The sequence below is a fragment of the Neovison vison genome, chromosome 5, assembly GCF_020171115.1.
Source record: "Neovison vison isolate M4711 chromosome 5, ASM_NN_V1, whole genome shotgun sequence".
Classification (NCBI taxonomy): domain Eukaryota; kingdom Metazoa; phylum Chordata; class Mammalia; order Carnivora; family Mustelidae; genus Neogale; species Neogale vison.
The window spans coordinates 92904679-92926039 of NC_058095.1; the positions used below are offsets into that span (position 1 = coordinate 92904679).

Consider the following 21361-nt stretch of genomic DNA (forward strand, 5'->3'; position numbering starts at 1 on the left):
CATCTACCAAAGCACATTGCCCATCTTCAAATACTGTACCAATGGCAGACGTTTATTAATCAAGCGGAGGTCGTCTTCCCTCCCCTCCGGCACGTCTCGTCCCGACCCCGCCTTCCTCCCAGCCCACACCCTTACTGAGCCCTTGGCCCCGGGTCCCTCGGGACTTCAAGCGTGGGAGCCCCGGCCCCGCGCTGCTCCCTCCCGGCGCCCCGCGCCCTCCTTCCTTCCTTGCCCGGACGGACGCACTTCCGGCGGATGGGGGGGGGGGGAACCCCGGAAACGGAAGTGAGCGGCGGGGTCGACTGACGGTAACGGGGCTGAGAGGCTGTTCACAGAGCAAGTGAAGATGGTGAGTGAGACCCTGGCGACCTGAGTTCCCGGCGGGCTCGGGATCCTAGCCCGGGAGAAATGGGCCGCCTGCTCCTATCTCGTCCCGGGGTGGCGGCGGCGGCGGCGGGAGGATGAGGCCGGCCTCGGGCGCCATGATCTGTCGAGTCACGGGGTTGGGGGTTTCGTGGCTGTCGCCCGGGCTGGGCTCCGGCACCGGTCCCGGGAGCAGCGCTTCGGCTTCATTTCCTTCACTTGTTTCTCTCGATGTGCGCGGTCTCAACCTGGAGACCCCCAGCACGCCCCGGCCCTCTTCCCCATAGTTGGCGCCGAGCTGGCAAGGACAAATCCGAAAGTGCAGCGTTGTTCTGTGGTGTGTGCTGCGGCGCCGCCGACTGACTACCCTCCCCATGAGAGGCAAACCTTGGGGGCCGAAGCCCTCGAATTCCTCACTCACCCCAGGCCGCGGAACTGCTTTGCTAACAAACCCAGCTATAAAGTCTCCTTTTTATCTCTCACCTTTACAGACATTTTGGGGAACCTGTAGTATGCCAGAAGTTGGAGGGGAAAAAATCGAGACGTTTGTTACTCCCCGTTTGTCAGTATTGTTAGTGCATCCTCCCCACTACCATCCACTTTCTGTCTTTCTAACTTTAAAATTGGGATGCTTGGGAAAGACTCCTAAAGGGCTGCGGCCTCTGACTCTGATACGAGGCCATCTAACTCTAGAAAGTTTCTGTTGGAAATACTGCTGATCATTGTGAAGAGGTCTTATAAACACTTTGAGGTCTAGTGGTACTTAACTTCTCATAGATTTGTTTTTCTCTGCTGCTTTAATAGGAACATCAGGTACCAATCCTGTTATTTTACAGAAGGAAATTGGGTGAAATCATGACAGTAAAGCCCAGAAATCCGAATTTTTCTTTTCTTTGTGTGTAGAAGAAACTTTTCTTCTCTTGCTATATAACAAAGCAGTCTGAGAGGAGGAGAATATTTATGTGTGAAAGTACCAGGAGATACATTTGGAAAGGCACAGTCATATAACTCTAGGTGAGGAAAGAGTTCAGGCACTTGGAGGGATGAGTAAAAGGGGCCAGAGAGATTGTATGCCTTGATCATAGTTACACAGTAGGTTAGAGACAGTTTCCCTAGGTTCAAGATTCTTTTCCTGATCAACCTTGACTTCTCTGGGGGGAGGCCTGTTTTGTAGGTTCTTGAGTTCCAGGCTAAGGATGTTGGACTTATTTTTCAAAGAAGACATTGGCAAATCAGTGAAAGGTTTTATAACAGCTTGGTGGTAGATATTATACGTTTTAGGAAAACCTTGATTTGCGGAAGTGGAAATGGAAAAGTCTGGAGACAGCAAGACCCAGTCAAGTGCTGTTAAAGTTACCCAGGTGTGAGATCCTGAAGTAGAATGGTAGATTGAAGAAACTCTGAACAGGATAAAGTACCTGACAATATAAAATACACACAGATAAATTAAGAAATCAATTTAAAATGCTGGTTTTTTAGAGTAGTTTCTCCTAGGATAGTGTAAGGGGATACCAAACTACCTGTAGCCGTTTTACATTTTTCTGCAGAATTACAGCAATATTGTACTTGAGCAACAAGTGATTAGAAGTCAGCTTTTGTGTTTTACCTGTTGTAATGTTTATTGCATTTATTTGCTTGTTTAATTTATCTTCATTAGATTAAACCCTGGAAGGTAGGTGTGTATCTTCAGCATCTACCGGAGTACCTGCCACATAGTAGATGTTTAATAAATATTTGATGATCAAATTTTTATGGTATAGATGTGTAGGGTGATAATAAACCAATACCAGATATACTGGGAGTCTTTGTTCTTGTTTGGTTTTGTTTATAATGTACTGATTAGATTGATTTTTCATAGGGAGTACCCTGTCCTAAAGACCAAATGCTTTCTGAATGTCTCTCTTTTTTCCCCTTAGCTTCTGTGACCACCTTCTTCTAGCTAGCCTGTTCTTAATCCAACTCTTTTGTTCTTCATTAAGGAATTGTATTTCCCAGGAGTCTGTCCTGGACTATTCTCATTCTGTGCTAATCATTCCAACCTAAGCAAGGGATCTTTCCAATGAGAGTAAATCTGATCCTGTCATAACCCTCAGAAGCTCTCTCTCAATTTCAGAATAAAACCTGAATTTCTTTGCATGTTTAAGCCTTTTTGTTTTTTTCATTTTGCCAGCTTTAGTTTACTTGATATGTAGTTAGCTGGTCATGTTAAACTGCTTATAGCTTGTTTATTTATATTTTTGTACCTTTACCCATGTTCTTTTTTCCTGGAATGCCTTTCAGTATGACAGTATTCAGAGATCAATCAGGAATCCTTCCTACCCCCAAAATTGATATTATTTAATGTGCCATGTATAATCATTCTACCATAATGTAAAGGCTCATCATAATTGTCTAGACTGTGGGTCCTTTGAGGGCAGAGACTTTATTTTTTTGGTCTAGTGCGTATACAGTGTTTTTTATGTAGATGTTCAGTGTGAGTTTTAAAACATTTTTTGTATTAATAGTGTTTTTATTTGTGTTGTAGAATGCCAGAGGACTTGGATCTCAGTTAAAGGACAGTATTCCGGTTACTGAACTTTCAGCAAGTGGACCTTTTGAAAGTCATGATCTTCTTCGAAAAGGGTATATGGGGGAATTGTGACTTTGACTTTGTTACAATAAAATGTTTCTGTGAATTCTTTTTCACAGTATTCTTTAACTATTTTGATAGACCATAAATATATATTTAATTTGGGACATAGCAAATAGTATACCTTAGACATGGGGAGGGTGGGAGTGGATGTTTTTTGTAAAAGAGGAAGTCTTAACAGTAGTAGGATTGGATAGGGCATCCTTTAAGGAGCTGTTACCAGGTGGCATGACTTGGTACTGTTCTTCTTTTTGCTACTGCTAACTTGGAGAGCCGTTTGTGTCCTTATTAACTACTGGAGTAATTCTCTGGGAGAAACTAGAACACAGCAGTTAAGAGCCTACTCAGGAGTAGGATGCCTGGGCATTGATTCTGGCTCTGCTCTTTACTAGATGCGTGACTTCAGGCAGGTAACCTAATTGCTATCTGTCTTAATATCTATATCTGTAAAATAGGGCTGTTAATAGTATAAATTTCATTTTGAGAAATAAAAGAGTTCATACATGAAAAATATTTAGAACAGTACCTGACATTAGTTAGCCCTCAGTAAGTGTTAGTTGCTGTTACTTTACTTTTCTAGCTTCAGCACACAGTTGTACTCCTTCCTTTGATTTCCTCCATGTTTCTATATGTTTAGGTCTCAATTTCTGGTACTTATTGACAGGTTGCTTTTCTACTCAATCATATAAGGGTAGTGCCTACCCCTGTAAACATCTGTTGTGAATTTTTGAATTTTATCTGTAACTTTAAGGTATTTTGGTTTTACTATAATAAAATGTCATTCTAATGGTGGTGTCTGGGGACAGACCTAATGCTTCATTATTGTCTTAACATTTTCTAGTGAAAGATGCAGTTTATAGTCTTTGGAATTGGAGATATAATTTGATTTATGATATGGTATAATCAAATTCATAAAACTAGCCGGTAACCAGGTTCTGATGATTTCTTATATATTTATTTTTTTCCGCCTAAAATGCTCCTTTTTCTTCCCGGTTAGACTTTAAGATTGCTGTGAACACAGCCATTTTCAAATTCTGCTTCTAGGATAATGTTCTGTACAAAGACAATATGCAATGAATGATTGTTGCAGGTTCTTTTCAGCTCTCAAATCCCATTTTGGCAATAAGCATAGTCCTCTTTATGTATCTAGAGTGTTAAAGACCAGTGGCCTGTTTCTAATAATGTATGACCTTATATAGTAGGTATTTAGTAAATGTCAAATATACTGTTCAGCATGTATTTATTAAAAATACATTAAATATTGAATATGCATAGACTTGAACAGAAGAGGTGTAGTTGTTTTTAAGATTCATTTATTTATTCGAGGGTGGGGCATGTGTGTGTGGGGAGGGACAGAGGATGGGAGCAAATCCTCAAGTAGACTCCTCACTGAGTGCGGAGCCTGATGCAGGGCACAATCCCACGACCCTGAGATCATGACCTGAGCTAAAACCAAGAGCTGGACACTCAACTGACTGAGCCATCCAGGTGCTCCTGGATTTTTTTTATATAATATAGGAAGCATGTCATCAAATAATAGTAATTTAAAAAATACTTTGTTAAATTTCTTCCAGACGTAGGGCATCATTTAACACTGTTTTTCGAAGGGTTCACCCTACTGAATGACCACTAGTATCTATAATTGCTGCTTTTTTAAAAGATTTTATTTATTTGTCAGAGAGCACAAGCAGAGGGAGATGCAGGCTCCCTGCTGAGCAAGGATCCCGTTTCTGGACTTGATCCCAGTACTCTGGGATCCTGACCTAAGCTGAAGGCAGACACTTCATCAACTGAGCCACTCATGCGTCCCTAATTGATATGTTTTAAAACATTTATCATATATAGTAAATTTGACCTTTTTAAAAGTGTTATATAATTCATTATGTTATAATTCACAGTATTTTGAATTTTAATAAATATATCAATCCCTGCAACCATTAGCATAATCAAGATACAGAAGTGTCATTGTTCCTAAAAACTCCCTTTTGCCATTCCTTTATACCTGTTGATATACCAGTTATACCTGTTGATAGATGCAATTGAGTGATTTATAATCTTGCTTTTAAATATTTTTTTTCAGCCTACCTTGTGTGAAAAATGAACTTTTGCCCAGTCATCCTCTTGAATTATCAGAAAAAAATGTATGTTATCCATGTTTCTATTTTTATCCTCTAGTAGAAGAATATACTTTTAGTAATACATAGTTTCATTTATTAAGATAATTTTAATGTTGAGCATTTGACCATGAAGAATATGAGGACTTACTTTCAATATCCCTGTAGAGCAGGCTTTGAATTATCATTAAACTGCTTCACTAAAGCTTTTTTTCTACACATTCTTCTTTAGTCTTTTTTATGGACTATTTTAACTAGGCCCTACTCCCAACATGGGGATTAAACTCAAGACCTTGAGATTTAGAGTCCCATGCTCTACCAACTGAGCCAGTCAATATGCCCCTGTATGGACATTTCTAAAGACCAATCCCCCTTTCCATTCCTTTCATATTTCCTCATTTGATGACCCTGTTTTCCTTTATAATTTTCCTCTGCCATTTTTGCTATTGACTGCCAGTCCAATCTCTAGCCTTGACCTCTTTCTCAAGCCCTGCATCTCCAAGTTACTGAGGGTTGTATTCTCTTGCTAGGCACAGTAGGTTCACAGATGAGTGTGACATAATCCCCATCCTTGAGGGGCTGAAAATTTAATGGGAGGACAAGCAGTGGCTAGGGGCTTCATAAAATGGTATAGAGGACCAAGATGGAGCAGCCACCTGTGCAGAGGTCTGCTGGGAGTCTTTGTAGAGGAGTAGACATTTGAATAGCTGTGGACCAGTATTAACCAGGTTAATAGATAGGGAAGGGTCACCCCTGAAGAGGATATATCCTGTATGCATGTTCTAAAGACAAAGACTTTCTAAATACACGTTCAGAGCAGGAAGAAAGAGGTATCTTACTACTTCAGGAAGATGGGGCTCAAATCAAGGGAGATTACATTCTCACTTTCTCAAGTATTAGCCTGGCCATTAGATTTGGAATATTGATTCAGTTCTGAGTAATACATGTTAAGAGAGACATTGACAAATCAGAGTGACACTGGCCCAAATGGTGATGAAGAGTTTAAAAATTGCATAGATCATTTGAGTCTCAGCTTACATCAGCTGCTTCTGTGTAGTCTCCTTAATCACTTAATCAGCTAATGGCAGCCTCTTGAAATTCTGTGCCACTTATTAACTATTATAAGTCATTTGGCATGGGTTGTGTAATTGAACTATGTAAGTTTAGATTCTTGACACCATACTTAGCAGCTAATTGAACTTGGGCAAATTCCTTAATCTCTGTTTAAGTCTTCGTTTCCTCATCTGTAAAATGGAGTTAGTAATATTCCATGCCTTGGCATATGCTGGCTTACAGTAGCTCTCCATGATCGTGAGCTGTAGTAGTGACGGTGATGGAAGATGACCATCCTTATTTATACCAGTGGTTCTCAGCTAGGGATGATTTTACCTCCTCCAGGGAACATTTGGAATGTCTGACTGTCACAAGTAGTATTGGGAGAGAAGGGTCTTTGGTCCTGGCATCAATCGGATGGAGGCCAGGGACACTGCTAAACATCCTGCAATGTTTAGGACAGTCCCCATCCACCACAACAAATAATTGTGTAGCCCACCCTGTCAGTAGTGCCAAGGTTTGAGAAGCCCGGATCTATATGTAATGTCTTCCCAATTCGATTATATAACCTCCTCCATGGCAGACTGTTTTGTGGTTTGTTGCCACCTAGATTGGATTATGGGTCAAGTTGATTCATTTTGCCTAAAGTACATTAGATTACAATCAGTTTTTTAAATCCTCATTTTGCCTGTGGTTGCTCATAATTAAATACACGTTGATTGATAATTATAGTTTGACATCATATTAAAAGGTGGACATATTCATCAAAGTTTATAAAATAGAATTTTTTACATAAAACTGTATTTACTTAGGAGGATAGCTCAGTATTTAACAGAAATCCTTCAGTGAGAATTTCAGATTATATACCCATAATAAGGGTTAAAATTTTATACTCTAGCTAAAGTAATTAAAAACCGTGTCACTGGGTACCTTATCTTAGACTTAATGAATGTGGCCTCTGGTCATGTCTTAAGTGGGCACTAATCTCTCAGTAGGTTTTTGATCAAAATGATTCCCCATGCCCATGACCTAAAATCTTATCAAGAGAATGTAATATAGTAAAAATTGATCACAGAGGTCACTTTATCTTATTGTAAGTACTTTAACTTGGACACATCTTTGTAGTAGTCTGCAAATCATATCCACTACCCATTTTGGGAAACTAGATTAGGATTATGGGTCAAGTTGACTCATTTTGCCTAAAGTACATTAGATTGCAATCAGTTTTTTAGAAGTAATATTAGTGTTTAGTAGAAGTATGATTCTAGGAAAAAAAATTGCTTATTAGCACCCAATACAAACTGGACAAACTTTAGAGTTTTGGGTTTCCCTGCCACCTGGGAATCTATTACCCCAACAAGTGGAGTTTAAACATTGTACTTAATTAACAGGGTGGTATCATGGGTTAGACTATTTCCTTTGTGAAATCTTTTGAATTACATACTTGCATACTTAGAAATTCACTGTTTTTGTCACTTGTGTGTAACTGTTTCTCATTTATACCTTTCCTTTGTTTTACAGTTTTGTGGTAATTCTAATAAAAAACACTGAAATATTTTGTAAATATGTTTTTTCAAAGTGAAAAACATTCCTTAATTTATCAGTTCTGTAAATCCAAATTTTTTTTTTTTAAAGATTTTATTTATTTATTTGACAGAGAGAAATCACAAGTAGATGGGGAGGCAGGCAGAGAGAGAGAGGGAAGCAGGCTTCCTGCTGATCAGAGAGCCCGATGCGGGCCTCGATCCCAGGACCCTGAGATCATGACCCGAGCCGAAGGCAGTGGCTTAACCCACTGAGCCACCCAGGCGCCCTGTAAATCCAAATTTTAAGTGATAATTTTACATTGGTGAAGTACACGTGCACGCTGGATAAAAAAGACATTTATGTTCTAAAATTTATTGACAAAATTAATAAAAGAACTTAGTTTTAGGGGCGCGTGGGTGGCTCAGTGGGTTAAGCCGCTGCCTTCGGCTCAGGTCATGATCTCAGAGTCCTGGGATTGAGTCCCGCATTGGGCTCTCTGCTCAGCAGGGAGCCTGCTTCTCTCTCTCTCTCTCTCTCTCTCTCTCTCTCTGCCTGCGTCTCCATCTACTTGTGATTTCTCTCTGTCAAATAAATAAATAAAAAATCTTTAAAAAAAAAACAAACAAAAAAAACTTAGTTTTAATTTCAGTTATGGATATTAAAATTCTTTAAGTGTTGTGCTACATACGTATTTGTGCTGTTTTGAAAGCAGAATGTTGCGTGTAACATTTGAAATTACATTGTTTGCCTTTGTAGTTTCAGCTCAACCAAGATAAAATGAATTTTTCTACACTAAGAAACATCCAGGGTCTGTTTGCTCCACTAAAATTACAAATGGAATTCAAGGCAGTGCAGCAGGTGAGTTGATGGATGTCAGTTATGACATGTGTGTTGCTGTGGATTGGAAGGATTCTTCTCCAGGATTAGCCCCATAACCCTTACCTTCTCTGCAGTCCATTCTACTTTGCTCCTTTTCAGGATATGACCTCGATTTCTACTTCGTAGAGAAAAAAGAAGACATTACGTGGAAAACTTCAGATTATGAGCTCTGTGCCAAAACTTCTCTGCATCTACTTTCATGGTTTTCTCTTTTTGGGAGGGCTACATTGAATTTGAAATACCTCTAGGAATATGCATGTGGTTGTATGTTTATATGTAGGCAGTTTGTATGTAGCTGAGTGCACCTGTTGCTCAGGAATAAGATCTTCAAAAATGTCCTTCCAAGTGTATAAGACCTGCCTTGACCTGTGCTCTGGATTCCGTCATCTCACACTACGTCAGGGAACTCCCTTTTCATGGATTCTTCCTATAGCTGGTAGCTTCATCCTCTTTCTCTACTTGCTCAGACTCATCAGCAGGGTTTACATTCATTCTAACCTTTTTTGTCTCTTAAAACAAAATTTCTGTCAGTCCCTTTATAGCACCTTCTCTCTCACTAAGTGTGCTTTTGCAGGTTGAGCGCCTTAAAGTTGCCTCCATTTGTATACTCCTTTACCTACTATTTCACTCAACCCACTGGTTTCTGGCTCCCATCACACCAGTGAAGCTGCTCCTAAACAATGTGGATATCTGTATGCCCTTTTGTTTGATCTCCCTGTGGTATGTTACACCAGTGACTCCTTCCCTTGGCTCTTAGGACACCACACTTTGCTGATATCGCCTTCATCTCTGAAACCTTGTTCTCTGGTGTTGCCACATAGATTCCTTTTGCTTTTTTCTGCACCCTGAAATTCTGTTTTTTTAGTTCCCATCTCTAGTCCTATTTTCATCCTGTTATTTCCTGTCTATACCTATAACTTCAAGTATCATTTATATGTTGATGACCCCCAAGTTTTTATTTTTATTTATTTATTTATTTTTAAAAAGATTTTATTTATTTATGTGACAGACAGAGATCACAAGTAGGTGGAGAGGCAGGCAGACAGAGAGGAAAGAAAGCAGGCTCCCTGCTGAGCAGAGAGCCCCATGTGGGGCTCGATCCCAGGACCCTGAGATCATGACCCAAGCTGAAGGCAGTGGCTTTAACCCACTGAGCCACCCAGGCACCCCGATGACCCCCAAGTTTTAATTCTCATGAGCTGTAAACATGTCTAAGTACAGAACAACTCCCTATTTCTCACATACTCACATGTGTCATGTATGAATAGGTCGCTTCCTAAGGCAGAGATTGGAGCATGAGCTGTGGTTATCTCACCCTGCACCACATCCCTACCCTCCACCCATACCTCCCACCATCTAGTCAATTACATATTCTCACCACTGCTACTACATTGGTTTTGATTGCCTACTGTGTTTTGTCTGAATCACTGCTGTCCTCCCACCATTGTACATGCTCTAGTCAAAATAATCTTGATAAAATACAGATTTGACCATGTCACTCCCCTCACTTTGCCCTTAAATTAAAACTCAGCTCCTTAACATGGCTTTGTCCATGAACTGGCCTCTCCTTGTTCTCTACCATACTTCATAGCCTCCTAAAACTACTTGCATGTCCTGATTCAGTTTTTCTCTCACCCTTTGGCTTTTATAAATGTTCTTCCTACTACTGTGTCTTTTTCAGTGAATTCTACTAGTGCCATCAACTATGTTAGCTAAGTCATTGTGGAAGCTATTTCAAGACTTTTTTCCAATGATCAAGTTTTAAAAGAGCGTCTCTGGCTCTAAGTCAGAATAATCTAGATGTGAATCTTGGCTCCACCATCTACTACTCTTAAGAACTTAAATAAGTTAGAGACCTTTCTGAGCCTCAGATCATTTGTTTGTTTGTTGTTTTTTGTTTGTTTGTTTTAAGATTTTATTTATTTGGCAGAGATCATAAGTAGGCAGAGAGAGAGGAGGAAGCAGGCTCCCTGCTGAGCAGAGAGCCTGATTTAGGGCTCGATCCCAGGACCCTGAGATCATGACCTGAGCCGAAGGCAGAGACTTAAACCCACTGAGCCACCCAGGTGCCCCCATTTGTTTGTTTTTAATGTGAGATGGAGTTAACCATAACAACAGTGTGTGGTTATTAGGGTTCTTCTGAAGATTGAAATAACACAAACGTGGCACAGATTTGCTAGCTTCGCTTTGATTTTCCTGCTGCTCACATTCCAGCTACATATGGCTCATATATCAGCCCTAACATTTTAATCCCATTTAATTCAGAAATCTTTGCCCAAAATTCTGCTCCCTCTCTTTTCCCTCTTATCCCTGTACTACTGCAATTCTTGTTTATGGGGATGTATAATAGCTGTCTGCTCATCCCTGCTTTTGGTCCTTTCTCAGGGCTATATCTGATCAAACTGTACCTGCCAGGCCCTTATTCTTTGGATTAACTTTAAGTAGCATTTTTGTTTCTTCCTCTGTCATCCCTACTTTCCTTTTAAAGAAAGAAAGATATGTATATGTATATGTATATATATATATATGTAAATATAAATAAAAACATATGTATATTTTAAGTAATAGGTATATTTTTCTAATTTTGACAACCTAGAGAATTTTTTTCATCCCAAACACTATAGGCCATTAGTAATTAAAAATATTTTTAGTCTGGATATATTTCTTGGGGGAAATTATCTTAACAGCACCCTTAGATTTCAGAGTTATGATTATTTTAAAATACTAGTATCCGGTAGTATGGACCACCTATTACTCTTGGCATTCTTTTGTCAATATCCAAAGTAATCTGCATTGTTTCTGATTATGACCGCTAGACAACTAACAACACACAAACTGAAAATTTGGTTTGGCTATATAAAAGTTGATTGAATACCAAGTATATGCCAGTGACTATACTATAAACATCCTTACACCATATCATCTGGCATGTTGGAGAGGAAGATGGTATTACCCTGTTTCACAGGTGAGGAAGCTGACGGTGAGACAGATCAGGTAACTAGTATTGTAAGTAGTAGAACAGTTTGATTCCAGGTCTCTGACTCTGCAGCCCGTGCTTGCTTCACTGTGTACTTAGATTTCAGTCTGCACTGTTTAGATTTAACTCTTGAGAAAGGTAAATAACGCTAGTTCAGAATGGTATTGTGTTTTTTAAAGGCCCCACAGGTGACTTTGGTCTTCCTTTCTGGTTAGCCGAACTGTTTTAAGGATCATAACTTACGTTTTTTATAATGAGCAATACAAAACAACATACAAAGTGAAGTGATCAGTTTACTAAGTAGAATAATGCTCTTACCGAGTTGGAATTTCTTCAGGAGTTTGATTATCCCACTTTTATTATGAAATAGATATGACGTTAGATCTGGGGTTTTGCATTTCATCACGTGTATACTGTGGTTTTCTTGGGACAGAAGCCAAGTCCCAAAATATATGCAAAGTCGATGGGATTATTAAGTGTTAATAAACTAATTTTCAGTGTCTTTATATATTTTGAATAAAGTTTTAAGGAATTTTAAAAAATTGATTTGGGTCTAAAATATGAATTGGTGTTTTATTTGTAGCTTTGTGAATTTTACATGTAAAGAACGAGGAGGATGAAATTAGATTATATATTGTTTTCTTTCTCCCCTTGGTTTTCTCTTATTTTGCCCTTTCATATTTTTCGTGAAGGTTCAGCGTCTTCCATTTCTTCCAAGCTCAAACCTTTCACTGGATATTTTGAGGGGTAATGATGAGACTATTGGATTTGAAGATATTCTTAATGGTAAGTGTCATTCAGCACCTTTTATGGAGTCCTAATAACGTACAAGGCAATGGAAGCAAACAAAACCTGTAGCATCCTCATCCTTATGGAGCTTATAGTTCATTGGATTGATTCGCTTATGTTTATTCATTGCTGTAAGACAATATTCAGTGGTAATAACTGTTCTTCAACTGGTTTTAAAGGAGAAATTTATGGAGTTTCGAGGTTGTAGTCATTATCAGTCAGTTGATGATAGTCCTTCATTTCATGTCCTGCAATTATAGTCTGATGTGTGAATCTAATTTAGTATTACAAGGGTAGCTTAAACAATGATTTTTGTTTCAGTATTCAAAATATTTATGGGATATGACGAGTTTTTAAAATGACTAGAAAAAGTCAGAAACGTTTTCTTTAAAAAATAACTCCCACCCTCAGAGAGTTTTTGTGCTTCTGTAGCTGGTGAACAGGAAAGAAGAATCTGTCGGTTTTTTTTTTTTTTTTTTTAAAGATTTTATTTATTTATATGACACAGAGAGAGAGATCACAAGTAGGCAGAGAGGCAGAGAGAGAGGGGGGAAGCAGACTCCCCGCAGAGCAGAGAGCCCAATGCGGGGCTTGATCCCAGGACTCCAGAAGCATGCACTTCATTAAAGTCAGAGTTAAAAGTAGAGTTTAAAAGAAAGTTGTCGTAAAAATTGATGTATTGTTTAACACTTTAAAACATTACATCTGAAACTCGGGTCTTCCGTGATTCCCCCCACACCCATTTCTCATCCCTATTCTTCAGTTACTTGCTGTTTTCATTTAGTATATTTCCTTCCAGACTTTTTTCTGTGTGTTTTCATACTAATATATATAGTCAGAAATATTCAGCATTGCTAAGTGTTTTTTTTTTTTAACACAACTGGTGTACTGTGTATATCTTAAAGTATGTATGATACATCAGTGCATTTATTGCTGGACGCTTTTTTCACTTTTATTTTTTTTAATTTAATTTTTGAAAGAGGTGTGTGTGAGTGGGGTTGGGGGAGGGAGAGGGAAAGAGTCTTAAGCAGGCTCTGTGCGGAGACTGACTCAGGGCTCAGTCTCATGACCCTGAGATCATGACCTGAACTGGATCAAGGATTGGACGCTCAACCAACTGAGCCACTCAGGTGCCCGTCTTTTTTCACTTAACACAAAACAGTGCTATAAGCAAACATCTTTGCCTATTCTTTGTACTCATGGTAGAGACATTTTTTTAAAATAAGTTTAGATTTTGAATGCCTTTTATATAGCAGTTACTCTGCTATTAATGATAGCAGCGGTAGTTGTTGCTAAGGCTACTTTGTTGTGTGATGAGTGTAGAGAGTGAGTGTATAGATTGCTGAACTGATGTGACACAAGAATCTCTAGTGTCTGAGGAGATCAGTGAGGAATCATCCAGACCTGTAATTTTTAATATGGATGGCTATTTATTTTTACAAACTAATTTTACAGTTCATTGGGTTTTTATCCGAATAGGGGGCAGAAACAGGAAAAGGCTTTATTTGTTTTTGGAAGCTTACTGTTGCCATTAATTTTAAAAGCTCCCTTATGTGTACTCTTCAGTTAGAATAAGACTTTTTCTGATTGCTCTCTAAAAACAAGATAGTGAAGATTTTAAAGATTTTCTTGGTCTTGAATTCTGATTTATGTTTGTGTATGTGTATATAATATGTAACAGAGCACAAAACAATAGAAATAAAATGTTTTTGCAAACTAGATTAAGAGACTTGCTCAATCTTTTAATTAGAGATTGTTTCATCTGGGAAGCCACTGGAAGGCTTGAATTTTGAAAAAGGAGAATTTTTTCATTCTGGCTTTTTTTTTTTAAACAACTGTATTGAGATATAATTGATGTATAATAGAATGTACTCATTTTAAGTGTACGGTTCTTTGAATATTAGCAAATGTGTACTGCTGTGTAAGTGTCCCCCCAGTAAAGATACAAAATGCTTATCACCCCAGAAAGTTTCCTTGGTCCCTTCGCAGTCACTTCCCTACCTTTGACCCCACTAGGCAGCCACTAGTCTCTTTCCTGTCAGTTTTGCCTATTCTAGATTTTCATGTGGGTAGTATCATTGAATTTATCTTTTTTTTGAGGATCTTTAATATGTTTGTTTTTGTTTGTTTTCAGACCCATCACAAAGTGAACTAATGGGAGAACCACACTTGATGGTGGAATATAAACTCGGTTTATTGTAATGTGTTGTGCTGTTCATGAAAATAGAGGGGCTGCATGTTGTTTATAGTCATCTTTTTACTATAACTTGATGTACACAACATTAAAAGTACTGACACATGAGAATTTTTGTCTAAATATTATCTGTGATCATTTGAAATTATTTGGTCGTTGGTTTATGGCCATGTGACAATGGAAAGCACTAAAGGAAGATGATTTTAAAACTCCCAATTACAGAAAACAACAGCCTTCTGTGTCTTTAAAAAATTGTTGGAAAAGAGTATTTTAAAACTGTCTACAGGTTCCAATGTAGCCTGTTTTCTGGGTGTTCCATAAATTTAATTTTGAAGAACCATTATCAGCATTTGAGTCTGCAGCCTTCATAGTAGCATCTTTCAGAATAAACATCTATAATTGATTTCAGTGGCAACATTTCAAATTAAGTACAAAGTAAGATATTTATCTTTCACCTTGTTTCAGTATAGCCTATTGATACTCATCAGAATAATATTGGATTTATTGTTGCTTTTAAAATTGTAGCTATTTTTTGGTTCTTTCAGGTTGAAAAGTATAATAAGTTCAAAGGTTTTGATTTAGTCTTATCTTTAAAGTGAAAAATTAAAGCAACCAGTGATTAAGCTCTTGTACTGCATAGATTTATATATCACAAGATGATTAGATTGAAGAAAATTAGAATATTCCTGTACACACAAATTCCATTATTATTTAAAAATAAATCTTCGCTCTGTTTCTCATGAGATATTCTTTATGAACCTGGTATACAAAAATCGTGAATTTTAGATTTAATTAGTAAGTGAGTCATCTTTCACTAATTAAAAAATATCTTTTGATTATCAATTTTTTGGGAACATCTGAATTGGATAGTTCACTGATTTGCAGCTGAAGGCCATATTGCCCCTCCCCTTTTGGGGGTTGGTGGGGGGCATCTAACAATATGTAGGGATGTTTTTGGTTTTCACAACTTTGAAGAAGGGCTGCTACTCACATTAGTAGAGGCCAGGGATGCTGCAAAACATCCTACAACAGAAAAGACAAAGAGTTAATGGCCATGTAACAAAGTACTAAAGGAAGATCATTTTAGAAACTCATAATTTATATTGAAACAGTCTTCTATGTCAAGAAATTTATTACTGAATATTCAGAGCTTGCTCCGTGCAACCAAAAATCATTTGCTTCCAAATGTCAGTAGTGTCAAGGATGACAAACCTTGAAATAAATCATATGACACATTTTTAAAAATTGGTTCTAAGTATTGAGATTAAGTTTAAAACATTTCTGCTACTACAGTATTTGTCAAACCATTTTACACTTGTTATGAGAAACTAAGTAATGAAGGTTCACTAAATGCTTCTAGATCTATTCTTTCAACTAATCAATCAAGTGGGAAATTTCTCCTGTACCATAGTTTTAAGAATACTACATATCCTTCCTGATGAGTAGAGGGTACTGTGAAATTAATGAGCATGCTTTAAATGGAAAAACTGGTCCTTTAAACAGAAGTTGGTATTTGTGATTAGTGCTTTCTGAAGGTCTTTTTGCTTTTTCTTTCCTTTTTCTCTTTTATACCTTCTTTGTATTTATACCAGTGACCCTTACTGCTGGATTCATAAAAAATCACCTGGGAGTCTTGTCAAAAAATTTTGGTATTGTGTCTGAATCCTGGAAATTCCAACAGGAGTGGTCTGGGGTGGATCCCAGGAAGTGTACTTTTGAAAAGCTTTCCAGGCCTCAGAACCTTTGATTCTTAACACTTGCTTTCCTCTTTCCTTGCTTTTGCCTCTATATTAGCAATAGTCATTAGCATCAGTTAATTTCTGTGCTGAAAAGTTTGCTATTTCTTAATCTCTTCAGTCTTTGTGTGCTTGTAGTTGGTATTATTTGGGTTCCTTTGTAAGAGCTACAGATCTGAGTTACTTGCTAGGCATTTTTTTTCTTTCAGATGCTGTGGTTTTATTGAAGAATTAGTTTACTATTTTCCTTGTTTCTGTTTTGAATGCAAAACAGCTTTGGGTTCATGAGGAACTTCATAGATTGGTGGCTAGTTAAAATTCATTTTATTAAGATTAAAATGACAAAATTCACACTAAAGGATAGAAACATACCTAATGAGGATGCAATCTAATTCTGTATTAATCCTTCCAGTATGTTTGAGAATAAAGGAATTTGTAGATTTTATTGTCTGGAAGTGTTGGGGGGCTGGCAAAAAAGTAAGCACCGTTAGGCATACACACTGTGGAATACCTTTCACTATGAACAGACCTTTTCATTCCTACCATTTGTACAAAATAAAGATGAAAGGGTGACCATTTTTCATAATTTTGTCTTTTACATTGAATGTTAAGCCTCTTTCAGGAGTACACATAAGTATAACCCAGAGCTTCCCTGTATTTTGTTATTACTTTGAGTGCAGACATTTCAAGAATGTTAAATATGATCTGAACAAGTAGATTTTTTTTTTTAAGATTTTATTTATTTATCAGAGAGAGAGGGGGGGAGAGAGCAAGCACAGGCAGACAGAATGGCAGGCAGAGTCAGAGGGAGGAGCAGGTTCCCCGCAGAGCAAGGAGCCTGATGTGGGACTCGATCCCAGGACGCTGGGATCATGACCTGAGCCTAAGGCTTAACCAACTGAGCCACCCAGGCGTCCCCAAGTAGATTATTTTTGAAAAACACTATGTTGTGTATAATTTTCCACTGGAATTTATAATTGGTTAAATTTTTTTTATCAAACACATAAACTCCAAGTATATATTAACTAAATTTTGACTTGCTATTTCAATTAAAAGAAAACAAAAATGGTGTGACACTTCATGAAACTTAGAATTTAGCTCATGATTTCAAAACAAATTTAGATTCCTTCATGTGCAATAAATGCTTACTTAAACCTATACTTCGTTTATTTTATTGTAGATCCTTAAAGTCATATTAAAGAATATGAAATACCATTCATAGTTTGAATCAGATTTCAGCAGGATTTGTTTTATTTCCTGATTGAAAAAGTAAAAGAAACTTTAACATGTTTTTTCTTTTAAAGATAAATCAAGTTTTGAAAATTTAGAGTTTGCTTCCAGATCTCGAATTTATTTCTGGAGCTGGTAGACGTGCTTTGTCAGTTGTACTTTGTGTTTTTGCTTCTTTTCAGTGTCTTGACCTAGTGGAGACAGGAAAAAGCTATATTGTTCATCTCTGTGACAAAATAGAGGTCACAGAGGATATGGCTCTGGGTCATTGAAGGACCAGGCAGAATTCTGGTTCAACTCTGCCTGGGCTTTTTTACTTTTGGAGAGATGGATTGATTTCGGCCCAAGACTTACACCACCCTTTTTGTTTGTTTTCTGTTTTTATATGGAAATGTTACAAACATAACTTATATTCTCACCAGCTTTTAATTTTGAGAACTTTCAAACTTAGAGAAAAACTGAACAAATAATACAAAACATCCAACATAATCATGGAGATTCACCTATTATCAGATTGCCTTATTTTCTCCTGTATAGATTCAGTCTATAATAGAAGCAGTCTACAAAGGTAGTGATAGGTACTTAAAACTGCATCACATCAGGAGCCATAAAATGTTAGGTTGTCTCATTGATTGCTCTTGTTCAGTATGATCGCTTGGTTAACAGGTGGTGGCTGCCAGAACTTTCTATTGTATGAGTACAGTTTTCCTCTTTACAATTAATAAATTATCGGTGAAATAGTAATTTGGGACCTTGTGTATATCTTGTTCCCTAAGAACCTCTCATCCAGGGTTTGAGCATCTGTGAAAAATCTTTGCCTCAATTACTTAATCTGGTTTTTGGGGACAGGAGTCTTGAAAAACTGTCATTATTTCATCTAGATTTATGGACTGACAAGTTTTTCTAAAACCAAGTTTCCCCCCATTTATCTTTCTGTCTTTATGGAGGAGATTCCAAAGGTTTATAATCCCTATCTGTCATTACTCTTTGATGCTCTAAATGGAACCATTTTTTAAAAAGATTTTATTTATTGGGGTGCTTGGGTGGCTCAGTGGGTTAAGCCTCTGCCTTCGGCTCAGGTCATTGGTCTCAGGGTCCTGGGATCAAGCCCTGCATCGGGTTCTCTGCTCAGCAAGGAGCCTGCTTCCCCCTCTCTCTGCCTGCCTCTCTGCCGACTTGTGATCTCTCTCTCTCTGTCAAAAGAATAAATAAAATCTTAAAAAAAAAAAAAGATTTTATTTATTTTAGAGAGAGTGCACGAGGTGGGGAGGGGCAGAAGGAGAGGGAAGAGAAACTTTCGCAGACTCCACACTCAGCACGGAGCCCTGTGTGGGGCTCAGTCTCAGGACCCCAAGATCACAACCTGAGCCAAAATCAAGAGTCAGACACTTAACCAACTGCCACCCAGGTGCCCCTAAACCTAACCATTTTGATGAATACACAGACCTTTAATTTGAAAAGAAAATTACATGGGGGTTATAGTACTAGATGTAATTTTTAGCATTCCTAATTTGTTATTTCATAGGGTATTGAATAGACGTAAGATACTTTAGTTATCAGAGTTACCGTAATCATAGTTATCAAAGAAGTTATGATCAAAGAAATATGTTAGTTACAAGGGGAAAGAAACACTGCTGAACTTGATACTACTAATGTTTTGCCTGATCACATGAGAAAGTCACGAGATCCGGATACACAAGGGCAGCCATGCCCAGTGCATACATCCATTTCCTTATTAGGGATTGCAAAATGGTGATTCTAAATCTGTCATTCCTTCTTTGCTTTTTTAGCCAAAATATTTACTTAGAAGGAAACTTAATGCCATCTACCATTTGGTTACCTAGGAGTAGATTTATATGATACAGGATAGACAGGAAAAAAACACTTTCTTTGTTTTTTTTAGCCATTTTGAAAATAAGGTGACTTTCTTGGTTTGTTTTTTAAATATTCTGTAACGGTTTAGCTTTGAGGAAAGATAGGCAAGGCTGGCTTTATTCCGCATTCCATTACCCTTTATTTCATCTTCCATTTTGTAGAATTCATTTGTCTATTCACACTCACTTTCTGAACACTCTGAGATCTTTGTGTGTGTGTGTGTGTGTTTTATTTTTTTAAATTATGTTCAGTTAGCCAGCATATAGTACATCATTAGCTGCTGATGTAGTGTTCAACAATTCATTAGTTCTGTATATCCCAGTTATTGAGGTGAATCACCTTTCCTCCACTGCGCATTGTCTTGAGGGAAGGTCCTGCAAGCGCCTCCTTCTCTAGAATTCTAAGAGGGCATGCCTTTCTGCTCCTGGTGCCCTGTGGACCAGGTATGTGACCTGAGTCGCCCAGTCAAACTCCTTTCTTGGACTTGGACTCCACAAGGGCATGAGGAGAAGACGGTGAGGTGAGTCATCCCTGGCAGAAGCAGTGCCCTTTTGTGCTGCTTGATTACTGCTGTGTTGCTGTTGCTTTATCTCTGTAGCTTTCTTTGGCTCCTGATTGCCTTCTTACCTGTTCTTTGGCTTTTTATTGAAGCTGTGAGCCTGTGCTGGCATGCCAGTGAATCCAGTGTGCTTAAGATAAACAGTACATTTTGTTGCTTCTGGTCAGGATCTCTGAATGCTACAGTAATAGGCATCAGATAGTTGAAGTTACGGGGAACACATCCCCAGAGAATTGTAGGAAGTAGGAATTGGTTATCCAAGCTAGATTAGGCAGTGAATCTAGGTGGGAAATCTAGCTATCTTCAGCTGGCAGTTGTGAAATAGCTATGCTGTCTGGCCACATGAAATCATATGCCCAATTTACAGCAAGGTTCTAGGCAACAAGAACGTGAAAAAGTCAGGATGGCGGAGTGGCTGCTTTTGGCAGTATTGGAAAGTTTGGAGTAAGTAAGTAACAATTTCAATCCACCTAGCAAAACTTACAGAAGCCTAAAGAATGCCATTTCTTATAGGTATAGTACTTAGCCAAAACAAATCTGAGGCTCCAGAATTAGCACAGCTGTTGAAGTCACTGCCTTTCAGGATCAGATGTATGAAAATTGGAGCACAGATTAGGACCCTGAGAATTAAGTGGGTATATGATTGAGGAAGGAAGCAATTTCTTCACTTAGAAGGAGGGTGTTTTTTTTTTAAGAAATTTTCACCTGAGGGTGTCCGTTTACCAGAAAAAAACAATTAATCTTGCCACGGCACTCTATGGCACTCTATTCCCAAACGCATAGCTACGGTTAAGAGCCCAGCATGCCCCCTGGAGGCCAAATCCGAAGAAATCTAACATGTAGGAAGAATTCCCGAGACTGTTAATTTACATCTTCGGAAATTTCCAGAACAGGTGAAAGAATGGATTTTCGAATGTGTTTTTTGAATATCAGTATGATCCCCGTATACAAGGTAATTTTAGATACATTTAACTCAAGAAGATAGATGTAGTTTTAATACTTTGCAAAATTGGATTCAACACAGGCCACACTAAATAAAGCTGAGATGCCAGAGGTCCTTAGTATCGTGTAGAAAACAGTGGTTCTCAAACGTTCTGTGCATCAGGATCATGGGTGGGCTTTTAAATACACAGATTGAGCCCCCCTCCCCCTACCAGAGCTTGTGATTCAGGAGGTTTGAGTTGAAGCCTGAGAATTTGCATCTCTAACAAATTCTTAGGTGTTAGTGATGTTGCTAATCCAGGGACCACACTCTGAGAACAGCTGGTATAGAGGGAGGAAGTCAAATACTTTGAGAGACAGAAACTTTGGATTTTTTGGTTTCCTTATGTAAATTCCCTGTTCACTGGCTACCTAACTGGCTTTCCCAAGATAAGCTAGGTAATGAATGATATCTTTACCAAAGGCGTCAAACATAATTAGTGCCGGCTTCAAGG

The 21361-nt window shown here is 38.2% G+C and overlaps 1 protein-coding gene across 1 annotated transcript; it reads left to right on the forward strand.

Moving 5' to 3' along the window:
• Window positions 1-254: 254 nt before the first annotated feature.
• LOC122906989 (proteasome maturation protein) lies at window positions 255-14636 on the forward strand. The gene is made up of 6 exons (XM_044249521.1): window positions 255-349; window positions 2888-2985; window positions 5073-5133; window positions 8443-8544; window positions 12235-12328; window positions 14466-14636. The coding sequence occupies exons 1-6, from the start codon at window positions 347-349 to the stop codon at window positions 14531-14533; spliced, it is 426 nt and encodes a 141-aa protein (XP_044105456.1). The 5' UTR covers window positions 255-346; the 3' UTR covers window positions 14534-14636.
• Window positions 14637-21361: the final 6725 nt, after the last annotated feature.

Excerpts from the sequence above, each read along its gene's own strand:
- LOC122906989 (XM_044249521.1), top strand. Across the intron at positions 5,134-8,442 it reads TTGAATTATCAGAAAAAAAT|TTTCAGCTCAACCAAGATAA; the intron begins GTATGTTATCCA and ends TTGCCTTTGTAG. Across the intron at positions 8,545-12,234 it reads AATTCAAGGCAGTGCAGCAG|GTTCAGCGTCTTCCATTTCT; the intron begins GTGAGTTGATGG and ends TTTTTCGTGAAG.